Source organism: Microcaecilia unicolor, chromosome 7 (assembly GCF_901765095.1).
Source record: "Microcaecilia unicolor chromosome 7, aMicUni1.1, whole genome shotgun sequence".
Taxonomy (NCBI): Eukaryota; Metazoa; Chordata; class Amphibia; order Gymnophiona; family Siphonopidae; genus Microcaecilia; species Microcaecilia unicolor.
The window spans coordinates 109328264-109349950 of NC_044037.1; the positions used below are offsets into that span (position 1 = coordinate 109328264).

General features: G+C 47.5%; 1 protein-coding gene across 2 annotated transcripts in view; it reads left to right on the plus strand.

Annotated features, from left to right (window-relative positions):
- The window catches only part of SETD1A (SET domain containing 1A, histone lysine methyltransferase), a 355902-nt gene that overhangs the window by 45307 nt on the left and 288908 nt on the right, over positions 1-21687 (plus strand). For both annotated transcript variants that reach the window (XM_030208984.1, XM_030208985.1), the window contains exon 2: positions 19228-19380. In XM_030208984.1, the coding sequence (XP_030064844.1) occupies positions 19243-19380 (138 nt within the window). In that variant the 5' untranslated portion in view covers positions 19228-19242. The remainder of the gene's footprint in view (positions 1-19227; positions 19381-21687) is intronic.

The following is a 21687-nucleotide window of genomic DNA, read 5'->3' on the forward strand; positions in this document are numbered from 1 at the left end:
CAATATGCAATACACGATATTTTGTAAACACAACCATCTATGTGTAAGTCACTCAGTGGTTGAATCATCAAACATTTCCAAATATTAACCCCCTCCCTCTCAACTGTGTTTACAATCGTAACATGGCTGTTATCATAAGACTCCTATCCCATATGACTCCCTCTACCAACCTCCCACCTCCCTAAATTATCCAAAGTAGTCACTGTAGCCACCCTAAACATTGATTATGCTCTCTTATTCCATTCTATCCCTTCATTCCCTTGCTATCCCACCCACTTCTCACCTCCTCCCACTACTCATCCAGTCGTCACCAAAAAAGGAAAAAGGGGGGGGGGGGGTCCACAGACCAGCATCTCTCAAAACATGTGTGCTTATCTAATTTTCTCCCCTGACTGCAACGAAGCATCCCCACTTTGCCCCTTCAACTCTCAGCCAGAGTTCAGCAACAAGCTCCGCGCCATGTACGGAAGGGATGCAATATATACTCCCCACACTGCTTGGAATTGTTTTAACCATTTAGGTATATGCGTAGCATATTGGCATTCCAAGGTCATCAGGGCATGAAACATATTCCTCCATGCCTAGAATGATGGTGCTTCATCTCCCACCCAAACCCCTAATATCACTTTCTTCCCCACGAACCCCGCCTTCCTAGCAAGCAGAGTGTACAATTTATTGTTTAAGTGGTAATCTTCATAGTTATCTAACAATACTGCTGTTGGGGAGAATGATATTACCCATCCTATTAACTTCTCCAGATACCCAAATACTGCCCTCCAAAAGGCCTGAGTCTTATGGCATTCCCACAATGAGTGGAAAAAGTTCAGTCCCTGTTTGCATTTTTGACACACTGGCGTTTCTATCGCCCCTGTCTTAAACAGCCTCTCCTGAGTAAAATACGTCCTATGTATAATTTGGAATTGGCACTCCTGCAATGCATCATTAACCGAGATCTCAGGAATTCTCTTTATTAATTTTAAGGGCTCTATACCTCCTCCTACCTTTTTAGCCCACCGCATAGTATGGTCTGCAAATGTCCTCCCCTGGGATTTCAGCTGTATGGCCTTGTGTAATCTTGATATCGAAAGGCCCCCCTCCCTAAATTTATCAAAAAACTCCTGAATCTTCTCTCCCAAGGATGGAGTCAGGGCATTTCTCTCCAGCGAGGCGATATAGTGTCGTAATTGCATATAGGCCATCATGTCTCTCTGCTCTACCTTTCCAGTTCCCAGGAGGACCTCCCATGATTTCAATCTGCCCTCCTTATCTAACACATGCTGTTGTAGTGTGAGTCCTTTTGTAGCCCATCGAGTAAAACTTACATTGTCGTTCCCGGGTTTAAAATGCACATTGCCCCTAATCGGAAGCTGGTCTGACATGTCCCCTCGACCGCCTATTAACAATATAAAAAATCTCCAAGTCTGACGCAGCGCTCCTAATACTACACTCTTTCGCAACCATCCCGGGAGCGAGCCCTGCGAACAATGTAATAAAGAGTTCACATGCCATGGAGAGTAAAATCCCGCCTCATAACCTCTAGGGGTATATCTGCACTCTTCCAATACCCAATCTCTCAGATGCTGAAGCAAACAGGCTTAGTTATACAAGGGATAGATCTGGAACATTTATCCCTCCAAGCTTCCAGGGTCCCCAGCAAATGCTTGAACTGCATTCTCGGCTTTTTGCCTCCCCATCAGAAACAGGAGATCATCCTCTGTAATCTCTTAAGGTCTCTCTTCAACATTCTAATTGGTATCAGTTGTATAATATATAGCCATTTTGGAAATAGCACCATGTTGAATAATTGAACTCTACCATGCAGTAAGAGGGTGAAATGTTGCCAGTTTGCTAGAGTAAATTTACAATGATCCAGCAAGATATCTATATTTGCTTTGTAAAGCATCGTGGTACTGCGGGGTAATTGAATACCTAGATACCCAAAACGAAATTGATTCCCATTTTACCGGGAAAGAGCCCACCCAACTTGCCTTCCCTGCTGACTCTGTGGCCATTGCTATAGATTTATCTAAATTCAGTTTAAACGCAGAATAATCTCCATGCTCTTCAAAGCATTCCATTAACGTCAGGAACGAAACCTGAGGGTCCACTACATGTACCAACAAATCATCTGCAAATGCCGAAATCGTAAATATGTGAATCCCATCTCTACTCCTTTGATGTCCGGATTATTCATGATCTCTCTAATCAGGTGTATTCTCCAATAAAATAAAAAGCATGGGTGACAGCGGGCACCCCGGCCTAGTACCGTGGTGTATTTCAAATTCTGAGGATAGAACTCCGTTAACCGGATCCTAGCTCTGGGAAATCTATATAACGCCTGCAGCGCCTCTAAGAAGAAATCCGGAAATCCATATTTCCTTAGGACCATAAAGAGAAACTCCCAGCACACTCGATCGAATGCCTTTTCAGCATCGAAACTTACCAACAAACGATGGTACCTTTACTTTTTTCAACATATTCACTGATAGCAACAACCGTCTCATATATTGTGTGCTACTGTGCGCCAGCCATAAATCCTACTTGCTGCTCTGAAATCAGCGCCGGTAGCACTTTTGCTAGTCTATTGGCCCAGAACTTTTGCAAAGAATTTCGTTTTCTACGTTCAACAAGGAGATAGGCCTATATGAGAAGATACTTTTCCGGATCCCTTCCTGGTTTCAACAACTGCACTATCTGAGCCAGTTGGAGGGATTGTGGGATCTTCCTTCCGCTACAAATTTTGAAAAATAAGATTGCAAAGTAGGGAGGACTGAGGGGGATAACAAGTTATAGAATTCAGCTCTAAGCCATCTGTCCTGGTGCGTTAAACAAAGCACTCTGTTTGATGACTAGGTCTACTTCCTCTATCGTTATGGGTCTATTAAGTTTTTGAACTTCCCTTTCACTTAGCGTTGGCAATTGCAGATTATCTAAATACAAGTTCCCCTCCATTGGCTCATCTGTTGGCCTCCCATATAACTGTTGGTAGTATTGGCGAAACACCGTGGCTATTTCCTTGTCCGTTCTCACCAACCCCCCCCCCCCTTCTCTTTATATTTGAGCTATGGTGCGTGGACCCCCAGATTGCCTTATCAGATGCGACAAAAGTTTCCCTGCTTTATTTCCATGTAGAAATAACTGATATTGATAATATTTGACTGACTTCATTGCTCTTTCATGTAACAGCTCATTTAGAGTTGTCTGGAGCGTGAGTAAAAGACTGTGCCCCTGAGGTGTTGGTTTCTTCCCATGTTGGACTCTTATTTTGCCCAACTGTTTTTCTAAACATAGTATTTCCCTATCCCTTGCCTTCTTTTTAAATGAGGAGTATGCAAGTATCTCGCCCCTGAGTACAGCCTTGGTCGCTTCCCAAAACAATATCAGTTGCTGCTTAAATTCTTCATTGTGGAATTGGTATTCCTCCCACTTTTTCAAAAGATGCTCCCTAAACAAAGGATCCCTATGTAATTTCTGAGGGAAGCGCCACACAAATTTATGACCACCCTTTTCCCCATACTCTAAAGTGCACCACACAAACGCGTGATCAGATGTACCGTATGGGCAGATTCCCGCCTCTCCCACTGGTGAGAGCACTCCCCTAGAAAGTAGCCAGTAATGTATCCTAGATTGTGTGCCATGGGATCTAGATAGATGGGTGTAATCCCTCTCTGTGAGGTGCAATGCTCTCCACACATCCAACAACTCCAACCCTGAGCATAGCAGTGCAATACCTTTCTCTGAGATATTGTCTCCTCTTGCCTCTGCTCTGGATCTATCCTGAGAGGGCTCATGCACCATGTTGAAATCTCCTCTTAACATCAAAGGCAACCCCCTCATACCTGTTATTTTGCTAACTAATCCCCTCACCCACTTATGATTGTATATATTAGGCCCATATACATTACATAGCAATAATTCTTTTTTGTTAAGAAGCACTTTAAGTATCAAAAATCTTACCTGGGGATCTTCCACATCTGCTGCATAACTAAATCTATCCCCCTCCGCACCAGCACTAGCAACCCTGCTTTACCGCCCCATAGCCGGCACTTCAGCAATCTGCCCCAACCACCAGCACCCAAACTTCAAATGTTATGCTGTCGAGAGGTGGGTTTTCCTGCAAAAATGCAATGTCAGCTCCATGCCAATTCAAATCCTGCAAAACTTTTTTCCTCTTAATAGGTGAGGCACTCTGTTGACATTCCAAGATATAAATTTAACCTTTTCATAATCTATAACCCAACATAATTTACTCCAGCTCCATTGTATTTTGGCTGCCCGCGAGCTGTCCCAGACAGCAGCTCTCCGACCTATCTCCTGCCATTCTGGTAGCCCGCCGTGTGGAACCCCCCCCCTCAAAACAATAACCAGAACCGCAAAAAACCACAATGACATTGACCAAAGTAAAAAGTAAATGGCGACTGACTTTTCCTGTTGTTCTTTTCTCCCTGCCCTCTCTCCCTGCTATGCATACTATTAAGCAGAACTCCCCCCCATCTCATTTCCTTCCCTCAGCCCCTTCTCCCCGGTCCCGTCCATTGCTCTTAATGGACTTAGGTCTGTGTGGAGGATCTCCCTTCTTCATCACTTCCCTCCACCTCCAACAGACTACCCACAGTGTACCCACAAAAAAATACATGCAGCCCAATTCTCAATTCTTATACAACTCTATCCATAAAAAGAACAGCATCCCATAATCACAGCATTCCATAACAGTGATATAGAACTCCCTCCCGATGAGCAGCCTTTCCCTCGCCCCTTCCTGTTTCCCATGCAGACCCAACTCCTCTACCCCCCTCTCTTCATTCATACCCTTCCATACCTCATTCACCCTGCTTTCCTTTTATGCCCCACTTCTCTCCCCACTCATCTAATCCCACACATTTTCACTGTTCAAATGGAAACTCTGTTTACCTCCTGTGAAGTTCCTACAGGACGTGCTATTTCCCCCATTCCTTAGTCAGAATGCCCCCTCCATTACATACTCCCACACATATCCAGACCCTTTACTCCATTCTTCCCTCCACTCACACATCCACTCATCAGTCCAGCACACCCACACCCCTTGCCCCAGGGGAAAATCTTTAAAGTATGTCCTAGTTCATTATTCTGATTCTGCTGCTCTCCACATTGCTGTGCATTTGGACCCCATTTCAGCTCGGGTTGGTGCATTTCGGTCCTGCCTCTGCTTCAAACTCCCAGCTCTCCGTTCCGGACCCGATCTTAGTTTAATCTGTTCCTTTGCCCTTCTCCGCCTCCGGGTCTTACTCCCGCAGTCCAGGTCCCAGCAGCTGGATCCATAATTTCGCTTTACTCCATATCACTATTGATTAACAAGACTGGGCAGCCCTTGCAAGAAAATTTTTGCCAATTCCTGCGAATCATAGAATTTTGCCTTTCCCTCCTGGAAGACTTTAAGTCGCACTGGGTAAAGCAAAGCAAAGCAAACCGTATGTGGCGCTGATGCAATTCTGTGCAAACAGGCTCGTACGCTTTTCGCATGCCAGAGACTCACGCCGAAAAAATCCTGAAAGCATAAGATTGTTTTATTGTTATGCTTCAGAGGTCCTTTTGCTCTTATTGCTCGGAGAATTTCCAACTTATGAGCATAGTTCAGGATTTTACATATAACCACCCGAGTGCGTTCTGCTGCTGATCTTCGAGGTCCCAAACGTTGCACCCTTTCAGTTCTTAAAGGCCCCATTACAGGCTGCAATCTTAATGCCGATGTCAGCCATTCTTTCAGGAATTTCCTGAACTCGGCCTCCGGAATGGACTCAGGCAAACCCACTAGCCTTAAATTCCCCCTTCAGGAACGATTTTCCATGTCGTCTGACTTATCCTCCAGGGTTTTCACTTTAGCTTGTAAAGTCGCCGTCAGCGATGCTAGCTGCTGCACCTTGTCTTCTAGGTCAGAGACACGCTGGGTACAGGCCGAAAATTCCCCTTTCAGTGCCTCCATGTTTCCATCCACATAGTCCAACTTAGCTGACAGCGTTTGCAGCTTTTTATCTAGTGAGGCGTCGATAGCCTAGGTCACTTCGGAGACTTTCTCGGCCGCCCACGAGGAGCTGACCGAGGAGGGGCTGCCATCACTGCCGGTCACCATCTTGGGCTCGCTCTTTGCAGATTTCTCCTTCTCTTTGCGAATCGATTTTGTGTCATCTGTGCGAGCGACAAGTTCCCCGATCTCAGCAATGTTTGCCACAATGGTTCCATCGTCCTTTCTTCGGTTTGGGTTTTTCAGCAGTAGCGGCAAAAGGTAGAGTTTAACGATTCAATTCGGGAGTTTCCTCCACCGACATCCGCTTGCTCAGCACGGCATCACGTGATCTCTCCCTTCACCTCACTTTTTAACCAATGCAACCTGTCATTTGGTCTGCCTTCCTCCTTTTTTAATACATGGAATATATTTGGCCTGGGCTTCTAGGATGGTATTTTTGAACAGCATCCATGCCTGATGTAAATTTTTCGACCTTCGCAGCTGCTCCTCTAAGTTGTTGTTTGTTTGTTTTTTCCCCCACCATTCTAACATATTGGATTTCCTGTGTGTACTTACTCCAAAGCCAGTAGCGAATCTGATTATATTATGACCAATGTTCTCAAGTGGCCCAGCACCATTTCCTCCTGCACCAGATCATGCACTCCAGTGAGGACTAGATCTAGAATTTTTCTTCTCTTGTTGGTTCATGTACCAGCTGCTCCATAAAGCAGCCCTTAATTTCGTCAAACGAATTTTACCTCCCTAGCATGCCCTGATGTTACATTTAGCCAGTCAATATCGGGTAAGTGAAATCACCCATTATTATTGTGAAAGATAAGATAGGAAGGGACTGGGAGGGAGGAGATTTTAGTGTGAAAGTTATAAAGATGGTGATCAGAGAGGAGAAGATCAGAGGCAAGGAAACTAGAGGGTGAACAGTTTGAGGAGAAGATGAGATCAAGACAGTGACCATTTTGATGAGTGGGGGAGGTGGAGCATAGTTGGAGATTAAAGGAGGATGTTAAAGCGAGTAACTTGGATATAACAAAAGAGAGGGAACAAGTACAAACTAAAGTCCAAACAAAAAAAACAGCACCACAGGCCTTTAAAAATGGAACACCAGTTTTTTAATGAATGAGCCTTGACAAAAAGACCGACCACGGGCCGTGTTTCGGTGACTAGCACCTGCATCAGGGGTCACAGTGATGATGTGGAAAAACTTGGGGAATAACTCGAATATATTTCTCTACAATATATATTCCTTACCCCTACGTCTCATATAGTAAAAGCTACAAAGCACCAAGGCACTTTCACTTTCTGTATCCAAACGGATGAAAAGCCATTTTCTGTATCCGTTTGGATACAGAAAGTGAAAGTGCCTTGGTGCTTTGTAGCTTTTACTATATGATACGTGGGTAAGGAATAATATATTGTAGAGGAATATATTCGAGTTATTCCCCAAGTTTCCACGTCATCACTGTGACCCCTGATGCAGGTGCTAGTCACCGAAACACGGCCCGTGTTGGGTCTTTTTGTCAAGGCTCATTCATTAAAGAACTGTGTTCCATTTTTAAAGGCCCATGGTGCTGTTTTTTTTGTTAAAGCGAGTAACTTGGAAATATAAGAGTTGGAAGGATCATTAGCAGGAATATTAAAGTCACCAAGGATAGAGAGGGGGAGGAAGGATCATGGAAGAAGGCAAGACCAGGCATCAAAGTCACTGAGAAAGGATGAGAGGGACTTATCAGGGGGACGATAAATGACCGCTATTCGAAGAGGCAGAGGAGAGAAAAGGCGGATAGAGTGGACTTCAAAGGAGGAAAAAACAGTGAGACTGAGGTGGAAGAAGGGGTTGAAATCTGGAGGAGGGAGAGAGAAGTAGTCCAACACCGCCCCCACGACCAGCAGGGCGAGGAGTATGTGAAAAAAGATAACTGCTATGGCAGAGGGCTGCGACTGAAGCAGAGTCATCAGGGCAGAGCCAGGTTTCTGTTATGGCGAGCAGATGGAGGTGACGCGAGATAAAGAGGTCTTGGATATAGGGGAGTTTGTTACAGATAGAGCGGGCATTCCATAGGGCGCAAGAGAAGGGCAGAGAAGAGGAGGGGAGTAGAGGAATAGAGATGAGGTTAGAGAGGTCACGGTGAGATCTGTAGAGTTGGGATAATAGTTGGTGAGGAGGGCCATGATTGGGATTGATGTCACCAGCTGAGAGTAAGAGAAGGAGTAAAGAGAGCGGAGGAGAGGTGTGGCCACGAAGGCGTCGAAGGCGAGAGGTATTTAGGTGGAATTGGGAAGGCAAAATGGAGGGAAGAAAGAGACGGAGATTAGAAGCCAAGAGGGTAGGAGAGAAGGTGAGGTGATGAAGTCGATGGATGGGCAGTGAGTTCCTGTAGCGGAGAGAGGTAGGGGGTGAGGGAAAAGATTAGGAAGGGACAGGGCTAGGAAGAGAATGTGAATAGGGGCCATAAACAACTGAGGTACTTTAGCACTGGGAAGAAGATTAGATGTAAAGAGAAAAATGCCTGGTACGCGGCACCTAGAGCGGAGGCCCTGAGTGGATCGGAGTGGACCTGGGTGTCACCCCAGAGAAGGCCGTAAGGATATGCAGATGAGCTGCAAGTCCTCCACAGCACCTGAAAGGCAGCCGGTGGTAGAGCTGGGCACCTCTCAGCTGAGGAAAGGCTTACCAGGGGTTAGGCCGAAGCCAGCATTCCTCCCCCTGAGGGGTCGCCTGATCCTAGCCAAAAGCACCTGGAAACTCTGTGCACTTGGAGCGAGGGCCCTGGAAGATCGGGGTGGACCTGGAGTCACCCCGGATACAGCTGTGAGGAAATGCAGAAGGGCTGCAAGTTCTCCAAAGCACCTGGTGGGTGCGCTGGGCACCTAGAGCGGAGGCCTGAGTGGATCGGAGTGGACCTGGGTGTCACCCTGGAGAAGGCTGTAAGGATATGCAGATGAGCTGCAAGTCCTCCACAGCACCTGAAAGGCAGCCGGTGGTAGAGCTGGGTACCACTCAGCTGAGGAAAGGCTTACCAGGGGTTAGGCCGAAGCCAGCATTCCTCCCCCTGAGGGTCGCCTGATCCTAGCCAAAAAGCACCTGGAAACTCTGTACACTTGGAGCGAGGGCCCTGGGAAGATTGGGGTGGACCTGGAGTCACCCCGGATACAGCTGTGAGGAAGTGCAGAAGGGCTTCATCTCTATCCTCCCATGTTTCAAACCTCCTCTCTGTCCACGTCTGTCAACAAGGCTGTTTCTTCTTACACAATACTCTATCCTCTGCCTTAGACACTCTTGCACCTTTGATGACCCGCCCTATAAGGCATACAAAACCCCACCTTGGCTGACTTCTATATCCGCTACCTACGTTCCTGTACTCGCTCCGCCGAACGCCTCTGGCGGAAATCTCGGGCCCTTGCTGATTTCTTACACTTTAAGTTCATGCTGACCTCCTTCCAATCTGCTCTTTTATGAGCCAAACAGGATTATTATATCGAACTGACCAACTCTCTTGGCTCTAACCCTCGACTTCTCTTCACCACATTGAACTCTCTCCTCAGGTGCCCCCTTCCCCAACTCCCCCTTAATTATCTCCTCAGATCCTTGCTGAATTCTTTCACATCAAGGTTAAAAGATAAACCTTGAATTCTCTACCTCGCCACCCTCTCCCTCCACTAGTCCGTTCCCCTCTCTCTCCTTCCCCTCATTCCTTTTCCTCCTTTCCTGAAGTTGCTATAGAAGAAACTACACTTCTCCTTCTTACTCAAAATGTACCACCTGTTCCTCTGATCCCATTCCCACCCACCTTCTTAATGCCATCTCACCTGCTCTTATTCCTTTTATCTGTCACATTCTCAACCTCTCACTTTCCACTGCGACTGTCCCTACTGCCTTTAAACATGCTGTGGTCACACCTCTCCTAAAGAAGCCTTCACTCGACCCTACTTGTCCCTCTAATTACCGACCCATCTCCCTCCTCCCTTTTCTCTCCAAATTACTTGAGCGTGCTGTTCACCACGCTGCCTTGATTTTCTCTCCTCACGTGCTATTCTTGACCCACTACAATCTGGTTTTCGCCCTCTCCACTCAACTGAAACTGCGCTTACTAAAGTCTCCAATGACCTATTACTGGCTAAATCCAGAGGTCTCTATTCCATCGTCATTCTTCTTGATCTTTCCGCTGCTTTTGACACTGTCGATCACAGCATACTTCTCGATACCCTGTCCTCACTTGGATTCCAGGGCTCTGTCCTTTCCTGGTACTCTTCCTACCTCTCCCTCCGCACCTTCAGTGTTCACTCTGGTGGATCCTCTTCTACTTCTAACCCTCTGCCTGTCGGCGTATCTCAGGGTTCTGTTCTTGGTCCCTTCCTCTTTTCTATCTACACTTCTTCCCTTGGTTCATTAATCTCATCCCATGGCTTTTCCTACCATCTCTATGCTGATGACTCCCCAATCTACCTTTCTACCCCTGATATCTCACCTTGCATCCAAACCAAAGTTTCAGCGTGCTTGTCTGACATTGCTGCCTGGATGTCTCAATGCCACCTGAAATTAAACATGACCAAAACCGAGCTTCTCATTTTTCCCCCCAAACCCACCTCCCCACTCCTCCCGTTTTCTGTTTCTATTGATGGCTCTCTCATTCTCCCTGTCTCCTCAGCTCGAAACCTTGGGGTCATCTTTGACTCTTCTCTCTCCTTCTCTGCTCATATCCAGCAGATCGCCGAGACCTGTCGTTTCTTTCTTTACAACATCCGTAAAATCCGCCCCTTTCTTTCCGAGTACTCTACCAAACCCTCATCCACACCTTTGTCACCTCTCGTTTAGACTACTGCAATCTGCTTCTTGCTGGCCTCCCACTTAGTCACCTCTCCCCTCTCCAATCCGTTCAAAACTCTGCTGCCCGTCTCGTCTTCCCGCCAGGGTCGGCTTTTCTCATACTACCCCTCTCCTCAAGACCCTTCACTGGCTCCCTATCCATTTTCGCATCCTGTTCAAACTTCTTCTACTAACCTATAAATGTACTCACTTTGCTGCTCCCCAGTATCTTTCCACACTCGTCCTTCCCTACACCCCTTCCCGTGCACTCCGCTCCATGGATAAATCCTTCTTATCTGTTCCCTTCTCCACTACTGCCAACTCCAGATTTCGCGCCTTCTGTCTCGCTGCACCCTAAGCCTGGAATAAATTTCCTGAGCCCTTACGTCTTGCCCCATCCTTGGCCACCTTTAAATCTAGACTGAAAGCCCACCTCTTTAACATTGTTTTTGACTGGTAACCACTTGTAACCATTCACCTCCACCTACTCTCCTCTCCTCCTTCCTGTACACATTAATTGATTTGATTGCTTACTTTATTTTTGTCTATTAGATTGTAAGCTCTTTGAGCAGGGACTGTCTTTCTTTTATATTTGTGCAGCGCTGCGTACGCCTTGTAGCGCTATAGAAATGCTAAATAGTAGAATAGTAGTAGTATTGTGCTGCCCAGTTGTTAGCCTCTCTAATTTCTGATACATTTCTGCATCCATCTGTTCGTTTTGGCCAGGTGGACGGTAGTACACTCCCATCACTATCCTTTTCCCCTTAACACATGGAATTTCAATCCATGGTGATTCTAAGATTCAACATACAATGCTACCCCTCCACCATTTCGATCCACCCTATCACTACAATAATTTGTATGACAGTGTCCCTCTGGTTATCATCCTTCCACCACTCTTGGAGTGGTTAGGATGGGTACATTACATTGTGTTTATATACTGCTCTATACCATATGGTTCTGAGCGGTTTGCAACAATGGAAACCCAAGGCAGATACTTGGGAAGTTACAATAAACATAATATTCACTAACAAATTGTATTCCCCTCAAAATTCCCCTCATATTCTCTATAGCACTGTCATTACATCAGGTATAAATTAAGATAGTTCAGAAAATCTTATAAAAAAGCATAGTTTTCAGATGTTTTTTTTCTGAACAGGTATAATTCGATAAATATGAAAAACAGAGAGATACTAATTTTTAACTCTTCATACTTGTACAGCAAACAATTTATCATGAATAGTAAATCTTTTTTCAGTAGTGTCCTCTAGACCGGCACAGATGTGTTATGCACTCCTACCAGCAGATGGAGACTGGGAACAAACTGAAACTACAAGTAAGCATATAAGTGGGCTGTGCAGTCCCCAGAAAGCCAGTCGGTCTCAAGCAGATGGTAGCAGTGGTATGCCTGTGTAGTCTGTTAGTTAGGGACTCTGGGTTTTGGTTACTGTGTAGTACTCCCGGGGCTGTTGTTCTGATTTGTTTCTAAAAGGGAAAGCACTCGCGAAAAAAACAAAAAAAACCTACAAACAATATTTGTTGTTTATTTCCCACCTTTCTGACTTCTGGATTGGGCTGAGGCCCACAGGGGTCTCTAACCCCCGGGATGTCAAACCCGGGTGGCTGGGCCCCCTTCTGAGGGTTTTTTCCTCAGCTGTCTGGTTCTGTCTTCTGGCAGACCGACAGCCTTGAGTACTGTGGGTCTGCCTTTGCCCTGTCTCTCTGGGCTCTGTTGGGGGGTGGGGAGTGGGAGCTGAAGAGAGAGAGAGAGAGTGATGCGCTGGGAAAAAAAGGAGTTTTTTTTTCTCTGTGGCAGTGTCTTTTAGTTTGGGCCTCTTGCCTTCCCATCGGGTCAGTGTGCTGCTCCGTGTGTGTGTGTGTGTGTGTGGGGTGGTATCCCTGTGATGTTTTCCTGGGCGGTGATGTCATAGAGACTGAAGCGCTGCACTATGTATCATCGTCTGGGAATTGATGCGGCTGGGCAGGGTTGCTTCTGCTCAGCTCTGGAGATCTTTGATGTTGGGTGCGGAATCCGATCCGGTTATGCTGGCTTCAGGTTCAGGACTTTCAATGGCCCAGACCTTAGGCGAGCCTACTGGTGCGCCGGTTTTTGCGGGAACTGCCGCCATCTTGCCCAGTGTGTCTGGGTCTGATCCTCCTCTGCACTTGGAATCTGCTTTGTCTCTTGGGGCACTGCCGGTTCGGCAAGTCCTTCCTGATGCTTCTGAAGTGGATTTTCCCCCTGAATGTGTCTTGGCCATGTACAAGGCCTTTTCTTTAAAACAGTCGGGAGCTGCAATTAGAACCTGCTGCTTTGCCTCCATCCAGGCACCGTCGGGGAGCTTGAAAGGATGAGGAGGACCTTATGGGGTTCATCTCTCCGGTGTCTGAGGCATTGCCTGCATGGTCCTGTGGATGAGAGGACCTCATGGACCAGGAGCATCGCTGGGGGACGAGGCCTGTATGAGGAGTCACCTCCGGGGGAGGACCCTTTGGTGGTGCATATTTTTCGCCAGGGGGAGCTACAGGAACTCATTTCGTAGGTGTCGTCGGTGCTACGGTTCGAGGAGCCTCTGCTAGAGGCCTCCTGAGTGGTTGACCTGCTTCTTGAGGGAGTGCGGAAGTCTCTTTGGTCCTTCCCCATGCACCAGGACAATTAAGGATGTCATTCAGGCACAATGGGCATCCTCGATGCTCCTTTCCATGTGATGAAGTTGATGGTTCATCTCTATCCCATCCCAGAACCGGATCGTGATTCTTTGAGGCCGCCCACGTGGATGTGGTAGTCTCTACTGTCACGAAGAAAAATACGGTGTCCGTGGGTGGTGGTGCGGTCCTTCGGAACCCCCAGGACCGCATCTTATCAGTGCTTCCTTTGCTTCACAGTTTTGGGGAGATCCGTTTTGTGCATTCCCTTTTGGGTTGGCCACTGCTTCCCCATACCTTCTTCTAGGTCATGGTGGTGGTGCCTTCCTTGCTCAAGGCAGCTGCCATTTTGATGCATCCATATATGGTCGACTGGGTTATCCGAGCAAAGTCGTACCAGGAGTGTCAGGACCTCAGCCCGAGTGGTACACCTACTGCAGTCCTTGGGCTGTGTGGTCAATGTGGCCAAAAGTCATCTCCAGCCATCCAAGTCCTTGGTGTATTTGTGTATTCATTTTGATACCAAAGCAGGCAGAGATTTTCTTCCAGAGGCCAGGATTTGAAAGCTGCAGTCTCAGGTCCGGTCTCTGTTGAAGTATCGGAGCCCGAGAGCCAAAGAGTACCTACAGGTCCTAGGTTCCATGGCTGCTTCTCTAGAGGTAGTACAGTGGGCCAGGGTGCACATGAGACTCTTACAGTTGGCACTTCTGTCTCACTATTCTCCACAGTCATACTCCCTGGAGGATTGGCTCCCTCTGCTGAGACTGGTGTGATGCAGCCTGATGTGGTGACTGGTGCCTGCCCACCTTTCGAGGGGCACGTCTGGATTCTCGGCAGTAAATAGTGGACATGATGGATGCCAGTCTGGTAGCTCAAGGCATATGGTCCCTTCTGGAGACAAGTGCGTCGATAAATTTGTTTGAATTGAGAATGATCCGGTTGGCTCTTCTTGCATTCCAGCTCCTTCTCCAAGGCGGTGCGGTGCCCATGATGTATGACAATGCCACAGCAGTTGCCTATGTCAAGCATAAGGGAGGCACAAAGAGCAGGTCCTTGGCAGAAGCATCTCTCCTCATTTGTGCAGAGGCCCAGCTTGCAGTTCTCTCCGCGGTTCACGTGGCAGGAATGACAGTGTTCAGGCAGATTTTCTCAGCAGGCATTTCCTGGACCACGGAGAATGGAAACTGAGTCCAGCGGCATTTTGTCTGGTAGTGAGCCGTTGGGGGCTTCTGGTCATGGACTTGATTCCGTCCGTTGCTAATGCTCAGTTGCCTCGTTTTCTTCAGTCGCAGGAAGGACAGTCGAGCGGAGGGTCTTTCTTTATCTGTTTCCCCTATGGCCCCTGATCAGTCAAGTTCTTCAACATGTTCAGCGTCATGCCAGTCTGGTTGTCTTGGTGGCTCTGGACTGACTTTGCAGACCATGGTATGGGGATTTCACTTGGCTCCTGGTGGACTAGCCGCTTCTGTTCTTGCCAGTGACGAATCTTCTGTCTCAGGGGCTGATGTTCATGTCCGATTCTGCTCTGTTTTCGCTTACGGTGTGTCTCTTGAGAGGGCACGTTTGCTGAAAAAAGGTTTTTCAGGCCCTGTCATTGCCACTGTACTGCTCTCTAAGAAGTGGTCAACTTCTCTTGTGTATTGTGAAGCTGGTCACCCTTCCAGGACCCAGCCAGGGCTGACCCTGCTTAGCTTCTCTCACAGACAGTCACTGCTGGGCTCTTCCCTGCGCGGCCACACACCAGGGCTCTGCCTCACACACTGGAGAGCTTGCTGCCTCCTCTTTTCTCTTCACCATAAACGTTCACCAACACCAGGCTTCTTAGAGTTAAGGGTTTTATTAATGGCCATTTAACACACTCCTTGTGGCTTCTTTAACATAAACATTTTCTCTTTAACTCAAACACAACAAAAAGGCCCTTTACTCAGAGCCTGCTAGATAAACCCTTCTCAACTTAAGACAGTTTCTTAAACTCAGTCAAACAGAAGTCTTTACTTTCCTTCTCCAGTTTTCAGCGTTTCCAGAGAGCTGCTCCAGTGTTTCCATCTACTCCAACTCCCTAAGGCTTTCCACCCGTCTCTTAATGAAGCTGCCTCAAACCCTCTCACAGCTGGTTCAATTTTCCAATTAACTTCTGGCTTTACCCTCTCCTGCCTAGAGTCCTCCCCCTGACTCTGGCTCTCTTGCTGCTGCAGTGCATTCTGGTCCTTGTAGTTGCCTGCTTCCTCACAGTATATTTATGTCTGGTGCATTTTTGAGGACTGGTGTGTGGATCATTCTATTGTGCCACTTCGGGCATCGGTGCCTCAGGTACTTGATTTTTTTTGTAGGCTAGTTTGGATAAGGGCCTTGTTTTGTGCTCACTGAAGGTACAGTTGGCGGCTGTGGCCTGTTTTGGGGCTTCATTCAACTTTGAGTTCCCTTTCAGATGTGCCTCATTTCTTTAGAGGCATGCGTCTTATTCGACCTCTGGTTCATCAGCCGATTCCACCGAGGGATCTTAACCCTGTGTTGTCTGTGCTGGTGACGGCGCCTTTTGAGCCCTTATTGGGTTGTACCCTGAAGGATTTTGACCTTGAAGATAGTGCTTCTTGTGGCCCTGTTGCCTGGTCGGCATGAGTCGGAGTGCTTCTTGTGGCCCTGTTGCCTGCTCGGCATGTGTTGGAGTTGCAGGCTCTGTCCTGCAGAGAGCCCTTCCTCCAGCTCTTTAAAGACGAGGTGGTTCTTTGGTTGGTTGGTTCCTTCCTTCCTTCCTAAAGTGGTCTCTCTGTTTCATCTGAATCAGGAGGTCTCCTTACCCATTTTGGGTGACAGGAATGGCTCCGAGGAGCAGCAACGTTTACACCGGTTGGATGTCCACAGAGTACTCCATCACTATTTGCGAGTGTCTCGGGAGTCTTGCTGCTCTGATCGTCTGTCTGTGCTGTTAGGGGGTTCACGTAACGGCGAGGCTGCATCCAAGGTGACTATTGCACGGTAAATGAAGGAGGTGGTGGCCTTGGCGTATTTGCTTTGGAAGCAGCCTGTTCCCTCTTTCTTGAAGGCCCATTCTACACGGGCCATAGCGTCTTTGTGAGCGGAGCATTCCTTGGTCTTCCTGCTGGAAATTTGTAGAACAGTGGCTTGGTCTTCTCTTCATTCTTGTCATTGTCTGTTAAATGTGTATGCTTGTCGGGATGCGCAGTTTGGAGCCAGTGTGCTCACAATGGGGCTCCAGGGGTCTCACCCATGATGGTCACTGCTCTGGTACTTCCCATCTGTGCCGGTCTAGAGGGATGCTGTGGAAGGAGCAATTAGATCTTACCTGCTAATTGGCTTTCCTTTAGTCCTTCTAGACTGACACAAGCCCCTCCCAGGTGGTTGTTGTGGTTTGATAGTTGACGTTCCGTTAGTCTGGCTGATGAAGGACCAGGGTTGGGCCTGGTCCTTTTTTTTTTTTCTTTTTTTCCTCCATGAGCTTCTCTGAAACATTCTTACAGTTCCCTACTTTTCATATTAAGAAACAAAGGAAGAAGAAGAAGAAACGGGAACACAGTAATACACTAGGCTCCGCAAGGGAGTGGAGTGCGTCCCTTACCAGCCTTTTTGGGAGGTGGTTGAGTTTGGCATAGTTTATGTCTGTGGATAGCAGCAGTTCAGATAACCTTGGTCAAGGGATCATGGTGGTGGAGGTACATACAGAGTTGGTGTTTCTTCTTTCTGCGGCATTTTGCTTAGGGGTCATCTGCTTTGCTAGCAATAGACTGACCTTCTGGGGACTACACAGCCCACTTAACTTGTAGTTCAGTTTGTTCTCAGGCTCCATCTGCTGGTAGGAGTGCATAACCCATCTATGCTGGTATAGAGGGACTAAAAGAAAGCCAATTAGCAGGTAAAATCTAATTGTGCTCCATACCCTTAATCAGTGACGTTCCTGGACTCGATGGCACCCGGGGCGGAGCGACCCCCCCCCCCCCCGCTAGATGACACCTCCCCCCCCCCGGCGAAATGACCCCCCCCCCCCGGATGCCCGCCGCTGGGGGGGGGGGGGTGCCGCGGCGCGCGCTTGCTCCTCCGAGTTCGCTAAACTTCGTTTGTTCGCTGCAGCTCCCTCTGCCCCTGAACAGGAAGTAACCTGTTCCAGGGCAGAGGGAGCTGCAGCGAACGAACGAAGTTTAGCGAACTCGGAGGAGCAGGCGCACGCCGCGGCACCCCCCAGCGGCGTGCACCCGGGGCGGACCGCCCCCCACCGCCCCCCCCCCCCCCCCCCTTGGTTCGCCACTGCCCTTAATAGATGGAAAAGTGAAAAAAGAAATATTGTATTGTCTACGAATCTTGTTAGATGGAATGAATTCAAAATGAGAAATTAAATATTCTGGACAATCCCCCATCAAAATTTTAAACACCATATAGCAAACTTTAAATTAGATTCTAACTGATTCCCTCACAAGATCTTGAATATGTTGGAGTCCACTTTGACACCAGATTGGGAGCAGTGTACATTTACCTGGTAGAGAATGGAGACTGGGAAGAGGTTTTTTTTTTTTTTTTTTTTTTGCACAAGATGGGTCCTGAGAGCTTGAGATTATCTACAGCTACTCTGCTCAGTCCTGTGAGTGAGAGCTCACATGAGACCATTTCAGTCGGCCTTTTATCAGACAGTTCCCAGGGTCTCCCTCCCCCTTTTTTGTATTCCTCAGGAAACACCTCATCTCTTGAAAGGAGTTTCCTTGAATATGTTGGGCATTGGTGGTGGTGTCCACTGGCAAGAGTCTGGGGAAGCATTGTTTTAAGTTGGCTCATGTAGGGGTGATGGTCAGCATGAGAAACAGCTTTGTTTATCAGTTGTCTTGAGGTGAGAGCAGTTCCTCTGATTAAGTAAGGGAGAAGGTAGCTTTGATTGATGTCGGACAATGTGACTGCAGTGACAAATATCAGCAAGCAAGGGTGGTGGTTGTGCAAGAGACCAGTCACCTTTGCAGCATGGCAGAGCTTAATTTGGCAGCGATCTCAGCATCTCTCATTGCCAGAGTGGGTAATGTTCAAGAGGACTTTCTCAGCAGATGGGCTTCAGACCCAGGGGAGTAGGAATATTGAGCCCCATTGCCTTGCCGTTACTGGCAGAGCATTGGGGTCCTCTACTCATTTAACTTGATAGTGATGTAGCAGAATACAACGTGCCCTGTTCCTTCATTCGAAAAAAATGAAGTGATCCAATTTGGTGTAGATTCACTGGTGCAGTCCTGGTCCTGGTTGGAGCCGCTTTGTGTGTGTGCAATATCTGTTGTTCGGGTGAGTTCTGCATAAGGTTGCAAGGCATCTGCTCAAAGTTGTCATGGTGATTTTGCATTGCCCTGTTTCCCATGGATGGGTAGGGGCGCCAACTAATAGGCTGCGGGAGGGCGCCAGAAACCCTAGGACCGGCCCTGGTGCCTTCCACTTCTCTGCATAATCTCTAAATCAAATGCTTTGTGTGATGTATCTTAGTTCTAATCCCCATTTCTGCCATTGAGCTTAAGAGGATTTTAATAATGGGGTAAAACAATTTTTCTGGTTCTACCTGCAGTGGGTTTTGGGAATGGACTAGATGTTTTTTTAATACAGAAGATAGAACATGATGGTAGAAAAGATAGGCCATATAGCCTATCTGGTCTGCCTTTCACACCAACCACCCAGCTCTACAATCCCTTTCTTTTTCAGCCCTGCATTCATATGATTTTAACATCCACCTACCTTGGTACATTACAGGTAGCCTTATTAATGTTGCTTATGTATGTTTTTTTTTTCCCTGTTCTGGCAGTGTAAATGAATCAAAATGGATCAGGAAAGTGGGGGAGAGCTCCAGAAGGCCCCAAACTTCCAGTGGCGCTGCTATAAGCTTCTGATGGACCCTGCCTTGGGGCGAGCTTCACAGAAGATATATCGCTATGATGGTGTGCACTTCAGTGTCTCTGTAAGTCATTGCAATGTGGCCAGAGGAAAGGGGGATTTAGGAATTCTGTGTTGTAGTTGGTCTGAATGCTGGAGAGAACTTTTAAAATACAATTTGCACTGAGTAGTGTGATTGGATTTTATTAGGGGCCATTAATGTGCATTATTAGTAAATAGGGCCCATTTCATAAAAGGCCTGGAGGTGGTGGAGAGAATTAGGAGGGAGAACGGGGGGGGGGGGGGGGGGTGAGCCCGTTCATGACACTGAGAGACAATATAGAGTTCCCAGTGGGGATGGGCAAGTCCGTATTCAAAGAATGGAGAACGAAGGGCTGCAATATATTGGGGATTTTCGACAGGTGGGAGGTGAAGTTTTTCCAGAATTCTCCCAAATCAGTCGTGCATGGAATGTCCCGAATTCTCAGTTTTTTGCTTTCCTGCAGGCAAGGGACTATGTGCTGACCGCTGAGAGGAAAGGGAAGAGTCAGGTGGTTTTTGGGAGAATGGACTCTCTGTTTTGCAATTACCACGCACATCAAACAGACTATCACAATGGCACCAGCTAGTTAGGGGAAATAGGAAGGCTAGCTATCTGCAGCAGTTAGCTAATACCTGGAGCAGAAGCATAGGAGATACAGTGGCGGTAGAGGAGTTGGGGAGAGTATTTGGGGACCTCAGTAGGCTTATGCCGAATGCTGCACTGCATGACATTCAGTTTAGAGTGCTACACGGTACACATATCCAAAGTGAAGGGGAAAAGAATGGGGCTCTGGACTGACGATAAATGTGGGAAATGCGGGGCGCAGGCGGGTACCCTGTTACACTCATTTAAGGGGTGCCCGACACTGGGAGATCTCTGGAGAGGGGCCCTGAACGAGATAGAAAAAATAGTGCAAAGTACGTTTGAGTGGACATACTCGGTGACATATCTGGGGAGGGCTGCGACACTGAGGGAACAAGGTCTGAACGAAGCGCAATGCAAATTTATATTAGTAGCTACCATGTTAGTTAAAAAATGCATACTGATGTCATGGGTGGATACCTCACCCCCGCACATAAAGACTTGGTTTGGTGTAATGGGGGAGATGGCTAGCTGGGTGCAGGAGTCCCTTAAGTTTAATTCCTCCATGGGATCTAGACAATACAAGGAATTGTGGAGGAAAATTGATGATGCACACGGGTCATTACTGGATCCTTCTCTCGACAAAACTGCAGGATAGGATAGTATTAGACACTCTGGTGTGTAAGAGGGGGGAGGGGGTGGTGATCTCATTGGGATACTGTGTAAATACGCTCCGCTGAAACAGCAGGGGAAGTGGACCTGGCGGGGGGGGGGGGGGGGGGGGGGGGGGGGAACAGGGAGGGAGGGGAGAGGTCATTATACTAAGAGGGGGGAAAACATAAAAACAGTCCAAGGTGTTTTCGTACTTAGTTGTATAGATGTTACAGGCTTTCGAAAAAGTATGATGTAACTGTTAATACTTTACGTGTGTTAAAGTTTTGTACACCAAGGACTCAATAAAGATATTTAAAAAAAAAAAAAACATGGTAGTAAATCTAGCCCAAGGTTTGATTAATTCTTTTTGTTCTTGTGTCTTTGCATATTTACTGCTTCACCACAGCTGTAAACTGTCAGCCATTTGCTCGATCTTATGGGTTATGTCCTCTTACTAGCATATGGAGACAAAGACTTGAAGATTCTGATATCAGTATAACAGAGGTTCCATTACATTACTTCCCACTATTCCAGGACGAGTGGGTAGTCATGTCCATTGACCAGCAGGTGGAGATAGAGAATACAGAACTGAACACCTCTACATAGCCATGTACTAGCAGCCCAGTTCCTCGGTATCTTCTGTCTCCAGCAGGTGGATAGACAGGCTTCCTCTGTCTCTGGACCCGAGGCCTTAGCTCTTGGCTCAGTTGGTCACTGGCTCCCAGTTGAGTGAGAGTTTGTGTGGTGCGGACATACCTGGTGGTGCTGGGTCGTGTCTTGCCTCTCGCCTGGAGTAATTGTGTTTTCTGCGCCTCTCTTCTCTCATCTGGTGGTGTCTGTTCAGCAACCTAAAAAAAAGAAAAAGAGAGGTAATCTTCGGCCTTTGGAGTCTTGGCGGTACGAGGAGAGTGCCCAGACCAGTGGGGCCGGTTGTGGCTGTGGTCTAGCGCAGGATCCAGGAGGTGAGTCTCCCAGTTCTTGGTTGGGTCTCTGGCATTGTGCACGGAACAGCGTGGCATCTCTTTTTTTCCTTTGTGTTGGCGCTTTGCAAAAAAAAGAGAAACCAGTGGAGTTTTTCCTTGGCGGCAGTTCTGGCGGGGTTTTTCTTTGGTT